Source organism: Colias philodice, chromosome 2 (genome assembly GCF_061535455.1).
Source record: "Colias philodice isolate Cphi_HAF_F1 chromosome 2, ilColPhil1 Martin Lab GWU primary, whole genome shotgun sequence".
NCBI classification, from domain to species: domain Eukaryota; kingdom Metazoa; phylum Arthropoda; class Insecta; order Lepidoptera; family Pieridae; genus Colias; species Colias philodice.
In genome coordinates, this window is record NC_143087.1 from 5,143,209 (window position 1) to 5,157,136 (window position 13,928).

General features: G+C 34.4%; 1 protein-coding gene across 5 annotated transcripts in view; it reads left to right on the forward strand.

Annotated features, from left to right (window-relative positions):
- Positions 1–13,928, forward strand: part of LOC149490398 (uncharacterized) — a 103,819-nt gene that overhangs the window by 75,820 nt on the left and 14,071 nt on the right. For 4 of the 5 annotated variants that reach the window (XM_089703786.1, XM_089703777.1, XM_089703802.1 and 1 more), the window contains 7 exons: positions 725–842; positions 921–1,604; positions 1,680–3,241; positions 4,354–4,496; positions 12,300–12,497; positions 13,375–13,501; positions 13,699–13,886. In XM_089703786.1, the coding sequence (XP_089559912.1) occupies positions 725–842; positions 921–1,604; positions 1,680–3,241; positions 4,354–4,496; positions 12,300–12,497; positions 13,375–13,501; positions 13,699–13,886 (3,020 nt within the window). The remainder of the gene's footprint in view (positions 1–724; positions 843–920; positions 1,605–1,679; positions 3,242–4,353; positions 4,497–12,299; positions 12,498–13,374; positions 13,502–13,698; positions 13,887–13,928) is intronic. The other variant, XM_089703809.1, reaches the window with a different exon arrangement.

Sequence of the window (13,928 nt, forward strand, 5' to 3'; positions counted from 1 at the left end):
TATTACTGCACTTTATTTTAGGGTATCTTAACAAGAACTGCATTCTTTTTTAGCACATGTTTAATACGGCGCTTTTTCTTATCATTGATATAGTTTTCATGTAAGTACTGCAAAAATCGTTAGCTAAAAAACATACTTCCGGGTAACTTTTTTATGAAATTAATTTTTTTTCATGTTAATAAACCCCTTGGGATCCCATTTCTTGCAAAAAGTAAAAATCCCAAAAATGTCGATTACTGCATTCTTTGTTATCAGGGCAGATTATTATCCCAATCTTATTTCTTTATCTAATATTACCAAATATGTATAAATTTACTGTCTTAAAATTGAATTTAATTAATCCTCGAGATTACTTAAATTTTTTCATTTTTCCGTTTGCTTCGTAATTCTAGCCATCCTACGTAATTCAAAGCAATTATTATATTTGCAACATTAGATGAATACAGACTTTTTTATTATCTTTTATCATCATCATCATGATCATAACCGTAAAGCGTGACTTGATGTATATTAACGACATATTAACGATATATTAACGACGCGAAGTCTCCCACGATTAATTCAATAGTTTAATGAATTAAGTCTAGTCATACTTGTATTGTTGCAAACAAATAATGTTTTTTGGAGGAAGTTTCGAAAATTAAATAAGTTATCACCCTTTATTTCATATTTGGTTTGTATACAGACTTTATACCGTGCTAATAAATAATGTTGCAATTTTCAGAGTATCGCCAGCCAATTCAGCAAAACGAACCATTTCTGTAGAACGACGAGAAGCTGAAGAAAAATTAGATTCGATTATTAGCGTTAATGGAATAACTGCAGCTACTCAGACAACATTTGTAAGTTTTTTTAAATATGCATGTATTTATGTATTTTTTTTGTATTTTACATTTAATAACCCTAAATTTACTTTTCAGCCGAAAACAAGACACCAGCGGCCATATGGATGGGATAAGGATGACTCGAATAACTTTCAGTTACAACAACCATCAGTACCACCTTTCAAATTTAGTTCTCTTCAGCACGGTACGAGACCACCACAACCTGATGGCATACCTGCGTGGCTTCCACCACGGCATGGAATGCAACCTACCGTAAAAAAATCACCTAGTCTAGAAAATCCACCAATTTTCCCGTTCATGGGATTTTCAAGTGAATTTAATGATAAACCATATAATGAACACCCTGTCACAATTTATCCAGGGCCGAGTATACAATTCAGTAGACAATCACATTCACCCACATACAAAATATCACCGTCCAATATTAAACTTGTAGATAAAAAGAGCAGTTCCAAACGAGACAGCAGATCTGACGATGAAATTTTATCCCCAAAAACAAAAATACCTCCGCGAACTCTCGCCGGTTCTATGGAGCGACATAGAGAAGTGTGTAGAGGATCTTCGGAGAACATTATGGAAAATTGTAAGATAAGAGGTTCGAATATAAGTAATGACGACGAGCATTTTTCGGATGATTCCTTAGAAGAGTTATTCCCACCGCCGCCGCCAACCGCTAATACACCTTCGAAACGTAATTCCATAGCTTGGGAAGTGTCTCTCGATGGTGATGATCCTCTTCTTACTCCAGGAAGTACAAAGGTAAATAAAAATCCTGTTTAATAACTTTATGATTATAAATTTACTGTTATTAATGTCTGCCATTTACATTTACAGGTTATAGGTAGACGCAGAAGGAAATCTGGAGATCAATCACATTCTAGTACAAGTTCGATACCTCAACGATTAGATGAAGACTGGGGTGAAGAATATTGGCCTCCACCTCCCCCTTTATCTCAATGTGATAGTCAAGCATCGCCCCCCTCAGATGCTGAACCAGAAACCCGCCGAGTTAATAACGACTTTGCGTGTGGCACGTACGTGATAAGAAAAGGAAAAAATCGTAAACAGTTACCAAGCTTCGCAAAGAGTCCTAACAATAAAACCAACATTACCAACCAATTAGCACAAAGCCATAGTCTAAATAGGAGCACAGAAAAATCTATAGATGGTTCTAGTATATCAATAAGTGGGTCGGGTTCAGTTGGTTCATATAATTCCAGACCAAGCTCTGATTTAAGTTTACCTCAGTCTAGACATAGCGTTGACTTAAATTCTAGGTTGAGTCGAGAACTCAACACACCCAATTCAAGATATAGTATAGACTTATGTACACCGAATTCTAGAATAAGTAAAGAAATAACATCTCCTAAATCTAGGCTTAGTTTGGATCTTAACAACAGTCAGGATAAATACATCAATCAAGACTTCTTTGCCCATAGCCCGAAAGCCAGAAAAACACCCGAAAAGAGAGAGTCAAAAAGTAGTGGTATTCAAAATAAATTATCGCCACAAAATAGGTTTACCGATTTTAAAAAATATTCTTCCACTTTTGATAATATTCAGTCATTAATAAAAGAGGGCAAAGTTGAAGAAACTCCTCCAAATGAATGTAATGAAACGGTAAGCGAGCTCTCAACAGTTCCACCAAATATAGTGCGTGTAATATCATTACCAGCACTGGGGGCAGAGGCAGAAAGCAACAGTGCAAGTAGACAAGCGCTGATAACTACAGTGGAAGAAGAAGAGGATCAAGAAAGTGGAGAACCAGAGTCTAGTGGCGAAACTTCTCCCCTAAGAAAAATTGAAAATAATATTAGTGCTATACTAAGTCAAGGTCGGGACCAAAAACTTTTTACCCCATATTTACCTAAAGACTGGAATATTCATAAGGACGAGTACTGTGATGAAGTATCTAAAGATATATTAGAAAACAGTTTTCGCTATAGTTCTAGAGAGAGACAAAAGCGGCATGATATACAGAAATCATCAAGCCATAATGAAATCCAAAATCAAAGATCCATAGAGCGGCGAGATAGATCGTCAGGAAGAAGATCTAATAGTATGCACAAATCCACAAGTGCAAAAGATGTGCCAGTAAATTTAATGGGTCAACCATCCTCATCCGATTCTGCAGTGTCAAGCGGAGGTGATTTCCCGTTAAATGTACAAATAGTTGAACATTCATATAGACACAATCAATTACCGCTTTCTCCGAATTTAAGCCATGAAAGAGGACCTTTGCCACAAACACCTGAATCGCCAAAGTTTCCTCCTTTACCTCCATCCCCTGTACAAGAAGTTGAAGATGAATATACAGAAATAATGCAACCAACAGAAAGAAGACACGTTAAAAAAGCTGACACACTTCCTACCCCAACAATGGAGTCAAGAAGAAGGTAAGGTTATAAATTAACGCTATTATAAATAAGAAACTTTGATTCTAAAATCTTCACTACATACTATAAAACAAAGTCGCTTTCCCTGTCCCTATGTCCCTATGTCCCTTTGTACGCTTAAATCTTTGAAACTACGCAACGGATTTTGATACGGTTTTTTTTAATAGATAGAGTGATTCAAGAGGAAGGTTTATATGTATAATAACATCCATTAAATAGTGGAGAAGTACTGTTATTTTTGAGGTTTCTAATGTGATGTCGTAAAAAATTACATTTTTTCCGCTTACATTGCAATCGCAGGCTGAACCCTACGAGTTTTATCAAAATAATGTACTAAGTATTATACACATTTAAAAGGTCTACAGAAAAGACCGCGATAGTATATGTCTATCTCTTATGGATAACCCACAATAACTTTTTTTTTGTCATTTACTTTTTACGACAAATAATGGCTAATTTTCGATGCGATTTTAACCAATACAGCATTAATCCTTAACCAATTAAATACCTTGGATACATTGTTCATTTAATATAAATCTATATGGCCCTTTACATCGTATGTTTTAAGTGAATATTTTCGAAGATATTACAGATTTAAAAAAAATTGCGGGACGTAGCGTTTGCGGCGGTACCGGCCGGCCGCCCGGCTATCTATTTTAACTCGTGCGAAGCCGGAGCGGGCCGCTATGTTTTTATATTGTACAACGTTCACAGTTTTTCTGTAGTGTATTTAGTATCAGCATTGCACCCGTGCGAAGCCGGGGCGGGTCGCTAGTATAAAATAATTAAGAAGACCGCCTTTTTACTAGGCACATACCCATATTCTTTGTGCTTTGATTAAAATAAAAGGAGGAGATAGCAGATAAGCTGTAAGATAGAAGATAGAAATTTAGCGAAAAAAAAATACAAAGTGAACCAGCTCGAAAAATATTTCAAATATAAACGTTAAAAGACTCGGTCACAACGCCACACCTCTACCTGCAGAACTTACAGTATTATGCATTCATTAATCTACACTTGTAAAGTTTTAAGAGTCCACTAGATTCAAATGCTGTGAAAATATATGCCCTTCATTTAATAACACCCCTAATAATTTTTATTTGATATTGCAGACCCTCGGAACCACCTGCAGTACCTCCACATAGAGATACCACAAACAGTCTAAAAACGAGATCGATGGAAACAAGTTACAACAAAAATAGGCGAAATAGTAACTTTAAAAGTGGGTCAACAGATAGAAGAACTTTACCAACAGGTAAATATACAAGAATTATTATGAAAAAACAACAGCTGGTCACTTTTTAGTTTCATTTTACGATATTTCATTTGATATCTTTATTGCTAAAAAATAACCTGCCAAGGGCGAGTCGGACTCGCGTACAGAAAATTTGCAGCATTAACGGTTGTATCTTTTGATTGCGTTGGATTATATTTTTGTTTTTTACATAGCTCCACACGTTCCTGAAAAAAGGGTCTTGACAGATAGACTGGCTGGACTTAAAAGTGATCCTATAAGGTTTTCTTTTTTTCCATTTAAGGATCGGAACCCTAAAAACAAATCCAACCCCCTATTTTAATATGCGAACGCCATTTTGTTAATTTATATAACACTAGCTTTCCGCCCGCGGCTTCGCCCGCGTTTTCAAAGAAAAACCCGTTCCCGTAGGATTTCCGGGATAAAACCTATCCTATGTACTTTCTCGGGTATCAAAATATCTCTATACCAAATTTCATGCAAATTGGTTCAGTAGTTAAGGCGTGATTGAGTAACAGACAGACAGACAGAGTTACTTTCGCATTTATAATATTATAGTATGGATTATATGTCACTACCATAATCCCATAATAGGAATATAACAAGAATAAAACTTTGTGAGGAAAAATTAAAATGAAATTTGAATTAAGAAATTATTAAATTTCACTTATATTAAAATTTTTCCAATTTAAGATTTATGATATCAAATTACTTACATTTAATTTAACAATAAAAAGGACTAGAAGAACCATTACACTTAATCCTAAACAGTAAAACCAGTGCTTAACAATTAATTATCACATAGGTACCTACCAATTACCATAGTTTATTTCTTCGTTATAAATGCATTTTAAAACGGTGTCAATTGAGAGAAAAATAAAAATGTTTATGCCCTGGAAATGAAAATTCCACCGAACATTCTATTTCTGTGAGACCGGTATTTAGCACAAAATGTGGTATAACTGGCCGGTGCCAGTTATACACCCCGGTGGGTATTCCTGTGATTGCTATTTCATATAAGTACCTGAAATCTAAATATCTATAACCTATATTTACTTCCGAACCTCAATTCTTATTAATTGGTTATATTATTTTCTATTATTATTTATTTAATTGTTAAATAGCTGAAATGCATTCGCACTTTTATTCCATACTAGAATAATAAACGTCAAAATGTGTCTGTTTGTCTGCTTTTACATTTTCATGATTTGGATGAAAATTAGTTGAATACCGATGCTAAAACACAGGCTATTTTTTTGTTTGAATTTACTTTACGTGTAGAGGATCATCCTCTAAACGTAAGTATATGGGACAGTTCGAAGAACTATTTTTTAAACAACCCCCAAACGTGTTGAAATACAATGGGAAATAGAAAATATCTAGTAGTCCAAAAAATAACGTTTTAAAATACTTGTAAGTGTTGTAACTAACTGTGATAAGATGATGCATATTATTTAAAAAAACAATAAATAAGTAATAATATTTTATAAATCATTTATGATTTAATATAAACTTTAGATTTTCGTTTAAATGGATTTTTCATGTCTATTTGAATCTTCTATACATATAATAAAATCGTAGGAAAGTCAAAACTGTACATTGAATATTTTTTTAAAAGAATACATAATCCATGATCTATAATCGATATAGAAGCCAAAAATATAGTTTTTAGAATTTTTGTCTGTTTGTCTGTTTGTCTGTTTGTCTGTTTGTCTGTTTGTCTGTTTGTCTGTTTGTCTGTATGTTTGTCCGAGCTAATCTCGAAAAGTACTGCATAGATTGACTTCAAATTTTGCATGAATATTACTAACAGGTCGTGTGAGGTTTTTTTAAACATATTATCATGCTATCACCTCCGGGGGAGGAGCTGTGAACCTTTACTTTTCTTACGTATTCCGTGAACTACGACAGCGTACAATCTAAAGACTCATGTTTAAATGTTGTTTTTGAGTAAGCCATGCTATTATCTAGCTTTACACTATAAAAACTACGTCATTTACGTTATTTGGGCAGAGAAACTGTTTAATGAATCTTAGTACTATAAAGACAAATTTGATTCAGCGCCATCTATGAGATTTCGTAAAAATCAAATCAATTTACATGTTAACACTACTGAACACAATGTTAAAAATTAATAATTTAAATATAATTATGTTATTTATTTATTTAACTCTTTAACCCATAATAAATCTTCCCTTCCCTATAAGGTGCGCTTATATAATTCGTGTGAATATACTACATTTTTAGAAGTGAGGGTAGATGTATATTATTTTAAGTCAAACTAGACACCATTACAGTTAATCTAATATTGATTGTGTTCATTGGTTACATTTTTAAAAATCTTCGTGTTTTAATAATTCGATCACGAGGCGGGACTCTAATACAAAAAGGTTAGTTCGTTGATAATTATTATTCCTTCATCATTTACATGTTGTTAGTAAAAATATACTTTGACTGTTAATACTTTTGTTCAGTATTTATCTGTATGATTATTGCTTGGTAATTAATATATTTTCATGTCGTATACCTAATTATAAACATAAGTGTGATGTGAAACTAGCTGGATTTATTTTTACACACTCACAGTCTTATATTTTGTGTTAATGTTAAAATAGTATTAATAGTGTAAATCATAATATTTTTTCAAAGTTAAAAATATTTCCTTTTTTCTGATGGTGTTGCCATCGAATTAAACCGCGCTGTCGTTTCGTTCACAAAAAGTCATGTTATTAGGACCGAATATGTAGCCGCCTCAACTTACGGAAACGAGAGTAACCTGCGTTGTCTGTTAGTTATTATATAGTCGAATTTAACGTTACATGGAAATTGGAATCTAAATATATGTATACCTACTTATATTAAATCTGTAGAGGTCAATTCTGCACATGAAATATATTTCCTAAATAACTATCACGAGGTGATTAGAGATCGACATCGACGTCAAAAATGTTTGTCCGTCTGTCTGTCTGTATAATATTATCTTCCCAACGTGACATTGGCAGAATTGTACTCAAACAAAATTGCCACCCTTCGAAAAAATTGAACTGTCTGTATAACCGTTATAGAAACAAAAACTACTCGACGGATTTAAACGAAACTTGGTACAATTATTTTTCATATTCGTGAGCAGAGCAGCAACTCCATTTTTAAGCTTTCGTCGCGTGTGCGTTCTTAATGCGTGTATCTTAATGGTTAAAGCTACACAGAAATCAAGTATGAAAGAAATGTTCTCCATATTATATAAAAAATATCTCCTGACATCATAAATGTCTATCTTTTATGGTTGAGCTTAGGAGTTCAAAGCTTTCTGATTATATTTGTCTACTAGCTGTCCCCGCGACTTCGTTCGCGTGGAATAGTGACTATGGGACCTATGACCATGGGCTCAGGGTGGGGCAACAATAATTGTTTTTATTTTCATGCTTCCACTCCCACGCCCACTCCCAGGCCCACGCCAACGCCCACGCCCACTCCCCTTCACAATTGGTACCTACCAGATCAAAGCCAGGGTAAGCGCCCCACCCAGCCCCACCGTGGCTACGCCCATGCTGAATTTCTACTTAACATACAATTATTGAGTAAATACGTACAACCATACTGTACTGTTGTACTACCATAAATAATTAAAAGAATTGTTATTAAAATTTCTTACTAAACTGAGCTAAAAAACTTACGTACCAAATTATTAAAGAAAATCAAGAAATGAAATGCCTAACCTATACCAAATAGTTACTACATATTGTAATTAAAAATTATGATTAGTATATAATATCGAAAATCAAAAAAAGAAATGCCTAACTAATTCTACGTAAAATTTCTTTTAAATTATGTCATATTATTTTTTAGGAACCAGGGGGGGGGGAGAGGAGCAAATTCTATTTCCTTCCTTTCTTAAACGGATGTTTTTAATAATCTATGGTGTAGCCAGTAGCCACTGATCAGCTTAATCGATACTCAGTTTTTATCAAATCCAGAAACAAATCCAAATTAGATCTTTCCTGTCTCACGCACGTAACTAAAGGCTGAAGAGAGAGAGAGCACGTAACTAAACCGCTTAGACGAAGAAAAGTGTATAGAAAAAGGAATAAATAATTTCATAAACTTCCCGACGATCTTTAAAAATAAATTATAACTTTCATTTTTTTCATTCCCACTTTTACCCCTATGTAGGTATAATAAGTGGATGAACCAATTTTGATACACTTTATCTAAGAACCAGCGTCGGAAAATATTCTGCCTAACAAAAAAAACCGCATCTAATTCGGTTTACCTGTTAGCCAGCTACGGTGCCATAGACAGACACACACACACACACACAGAAATACATAGCGGTCAAACACATAACACCAGTCTTTTTGCGTCGGGGGTTAAAAATATAATACGACATAATTTAAAGGACATTTTATGTGGAAAATTTACCTATACACCAGGGTAGATAATTTTTGAAACAAAAAAAAATCGCAGTAGGATGAAACCCATTAGAAAAGGATATGATAAAAATGTAAGTAAAAATAAATTACGGTCAATCGGAGTTCGGGAAGTGGGAGGGGGGGAGCTTTTAAGAGAAAAAAATGGTTTCTCTCGATTTCTCGATAATAATAACACCTGCTAATTTTTTTCTACATATTTTAATTGTACAGACATCACTTTTCCACAATTTTATTATATGTATTGATGATGATGATTGAGATTATAACACTCTTAGTCCGTTTTAATTTTTATTCACCCGCATCAGTGCCACCTAAAAAATCTTTATATATCGAAATTCGAGCAAAGTTAAGAAAATGAGAAATAAAAGTTCTCAAGGATCGTTAGAGATAAGAGGCTTACTATTGACCGAAAACAACATGTGTTATGCCGAACCTGAAACCGCTTCACAACGAGAATTGCGGCTCACAGCTGACCGCGAACGGCATATTGTACTATCCCGTGAGACCGAAACCCTCACTGAGAGGGAATTACGTCTCACAGCTGATCACGATCGTCATATTTTATCTCGAGAATTCTGAAACTTTTACTCAATATGAAGACCGTTTGACAATTAATAATAGGGTGCACCATAATATTATTCGATCTCTCGAAGATGAACATGAGCATAAGCAATGACTAGAGTAGGGACGCGAATATTACCATTATTTGAGACAAGAACGATTAATAAGTTTGTTTAATGAAAGATTAAGAATTGAAACTATTGGTCTCTTTAAACGGACGAATAGCGAGAGGCCCGTCTTATTGCAAACAGATTTCGACATAGTCTTAATGACTTAGAGGTAAACATAGAAGATCAATCTACAAATTCGGTGGTGTGGTCCGACAAAATAATATAAAAGTGGGTTTGCCTTTCGTTCTTACTTTTAAGATACAAGGTCAAGTTTATCATTTGATAGGATCCCTTTTGCCTGAAGGCCAACCTAAGTTTCTTTAAATATATTTTGTATTCGACTACGACGAATAATCGAATACAAGAAATCAATATTTCTCGAATTTAAAACTGAACTCATTTCACAATTTTAGAACATGTTAATTCATCAGGTTAATCCGTATATATGCGTTTTAAATCGACATTAGAAGCTTTTCCTCAAGATGGTGATATTAATATAAAATTGGTATAAATGCCGATAGACGGAAGTCTATCAGCACTCAGGAATTCCCTGAGCGTGTTATAACGCCCAGGCCGCAGTATTACAATTTTTCCTACAGTAGGGCGACGAATGTATTTTCGCATAGCAACGGAGGGGAACTCGTGGGGGGTAAAGTGACGCGGGCCACGTACCACAAACATGTTTAGTTTGTGGTACCGAGCGCGAAAGAAAGTCATCGTGTTTTTAGTAAAGTTACAATGTAAACTAACGTAATTTATTACTTAGGTACATATTCTATTATGGTGCGCTCAAACTGTTAATCTACATTTAATTTAGATTATTATTTTAATTACTAAGAAATGTAGAATTTAAATCACATTCATTCATGTTTTCCTCAGATATTCGATGTCTATGATTTTCGATGATTTTAAGATTTTCTTATCAGAGTATTCAATTTTAATGTAGTTAAATTTTATAAGAGACAATTAAGAACATTCAAAAATAAAGTGTCACGTATTTTTTTTAAACGACGAATGACGAAAAACGACCGAATCGTGGACGAAGTCGCGGGCAACAGCTAGTTATAAATAAAAGCATAGATATGCGTGTGATCATCGAGATAAATTGAATTAGATAATTTTTTGTCTCTACACCTTTATTGTTTCAAACTGGTTTTGACCGACAATCAGATCTGATGTAACATATATACATATATATATATATATACATCTCCTAGGAAATGTATATTGTATAAAATGCTATTTTAAAAATAATTTGATACATAAAATGCATAGTATACACATACATATTATATGACTAACCGATTGGCTTAGTTGGTAGTGATCCTGCCTTCCAAGAAAGAGTACGTGGGTTCGATTCCCACCCAGGTCAAATATTTGTGTAATGAACATAGACGTTTGCTCTGTGTTTGGGTGTTAATATATAAGTATTTATTTAAAAAGTATATACATATGTATGTTTATCAGCCATCTGGTTGCCATAACGCGTATTTCCAAACTATACATAGCCAGAACGCAACCATAGGAAACTGCTCGTGTATACTTTGTAATGCTGTTTTTAAGTTTGTTATTACAATATATACACGAATTTTGCGTACTGATCGTGTATACTTTGTAACGCGGATGCTTGCTTCTTCGTTCCAAACTATACACGATCAGTACGCAAAATATGTATAACTAAATATAGCTACTACACCACTTACGCTTGAGCGAAATAATAAATATATAGGCAATCAAAGACTTGTACAGCTATATCTATCTACTTTTATTCTTCTTGATTGATTCAGTAAAATATGGAATAATATTAATATTATTAGGTAAGCTTAGAAAAATAAATAGGTAACAGATGTTACCTATGGGTTAGGTTAGGTTCGTGTTTTTTTTTAACTTCACAAAAATAGGAGCCCCGCGAAGCGGGGCTCCGTCGCCTCGCAAACGTCTTCTTCTGGACTTATTAGATTCTTACATTTTAGCACTATTGTCAATTGTAAGTCGTGCAGTATAGTCGGGAACGAAGACACAAACATCCTCGATACAAAAAATATACGATCAGTTCGCAACATTATATTATACACAATACACATGCATTTTAATAATAGATTTCAAAACAGCAATACAATAATATAAACGCGAGCAATGGAAAGACGCCGCGCTTACTCCGAAACATACACGATTAGTCCGCATGCGTACTGGCGCTGTATATTTTGGAGCGCTATTCTTACTTACTTCACTACAAAGTATACGCGAGTATTTGCGTACTGCTGTTGTATAGATTGGAAGAACTTTGTAAAAAAGTTATTTCCAATTTATACGTGATTAGTTTCACACCGTTGCGTACTGGCCTTGTATAGTTTGGAAAGACGCTGCCATAACAGAAGCGAAAGCTTAGTACGGGATCAGATCGTTCCCCCTCGTGTACCTATTTTTACACTAACTAAATACTTTTCCGTTTACTATTTAGGAAATGCATAAATATCCCAGGAATGGGTCTAATATAATTTATTTTACTCATATCTGAGCGATTTTAGAAATTATAGTATACATTTCCTGTAAAATTAATTAAAACTTCAAAGATATCATAAGTATAATAATGTATGCGACTCGTTCTCTTCTCTTTACATAAAAATCAATTGCTTATTATTATTGATTATGTTAAAGAGGTAAAATAAAATATCTTAACAGATAAACTTTCATTCCTCTAGATACCGGTGCTAGTGGGGCACGTCGCCGCACATTACAGAGACAGAACCGTGAAGTTTCTGGTCGAGGACAGCTACAAACGTCGGCAAGCCTACCGGAGACACCTGTATTTGCGCGTGGCTGTGACGTACCCCGCACACCACCTAGAAATTCCACTGGACCACCTAGAAATAACACAATGAATTCCATGCAAACTATAGGTCAGTATTGTCTAAATTATGTACCACCAGCTGTTTACGCAACAGAAGGACGTACATGTGTTGCAGCATTTTAACTTTGATACCATCTCAATTAAGTATAAAAATAATCACTAGAATAGTGTGGAGATAGTTTCAGTTACAGTAACAACAATAACACACAATCTAACATAGTAATTCAAAGTATTTACAGATTTAAATAAATATATTCGTATAAAGTTATATCCATTCTTCCCCATTCATGTTATAAATGCGAAATTGTCTGTCTTTTTTTTTCTTTCTATGACGCTTTCACGGCTAAACTGCAGCTTGGGTTTTGATTTAGTTGGAGATACAGGGTTTGACCCTGTATCTGACAATTTTTTTTTTCAATAATCCAAGCAGTCCATCCCAAAAGGTTGCAATAGGGGATAAAAATTTTTGCACAGATAGCTTTTAATATTTAGTCGTAAAAGCTGAAAGAGATTCATATGAAAATAAGAATCATTTGATAATAATCAATACAAAAATGGGCTATGGCAAGCGTTCAGTTACTAATTTATTCTTAGACTATTACAAATTCTTTTCATGTACTGCTCGGTAACTGCTTCAGATCTCTATCATTCATGCGTCACCGAATAATTAATAATAAATCATCCTTAGTTGGAAAGCCTTTGAACACGGAAAAAGTGAACAAACAATGATGACTAACAATAAAAGAAGAGAACTTACCTATACAAATAAGAAATATATATATTTGTATATATAGAAAATATAGAAACAAATAATTTATGAGAGAAAATACTGGAAAATACATAAACACACACATGCGTACAAATTACAGACGAACCTCTCCTTTTTGGCAGTTCAAAATCATTCAAATGTATGTTTATTTATATAGGAAGTAGTGCGACACTGGGTGGTTATGGTCGAGGGTCCGTGATGGGTGCAACCGGCGTGTGCACGGGCGCTGATCTTCTGAGACTGGGTGGTCCGCCGAGAGGCTGGTACCCACGGCAAAGGCACCGGTAAGGCACTCAATATCCAATTCATTCAATTATTTGCACTCTCAGAAGCACTATTGAACAATGATTACTACGCCACAACAACAACAAACAAACAAATTATATAAAAAAAAAACAAACGAGCTAGAAACTCACACTACCAAATTGTAATTACCTATGCTTTAAGTTTCAAATTTATTATTACCTATTTATTTTAACAGGCCGGCATCAATCGAACATCTGGACAGAATCTCAGCATCATCAAAAATGGCGGCTGACCATCCTGTAGCGTGGGATAATTCGGGGGCCCGCAAGCCTCTCACTTTACCGCCAAATTTAACGCCTAAATTCTTTCAAAAATCACCCAGAGAGGCTCTACGGAGAGTCACGAGCTTACTAATACGAAAAGGTTAGTTGCCCTATAATTTACTATCTTTCCACGCGCGACTTC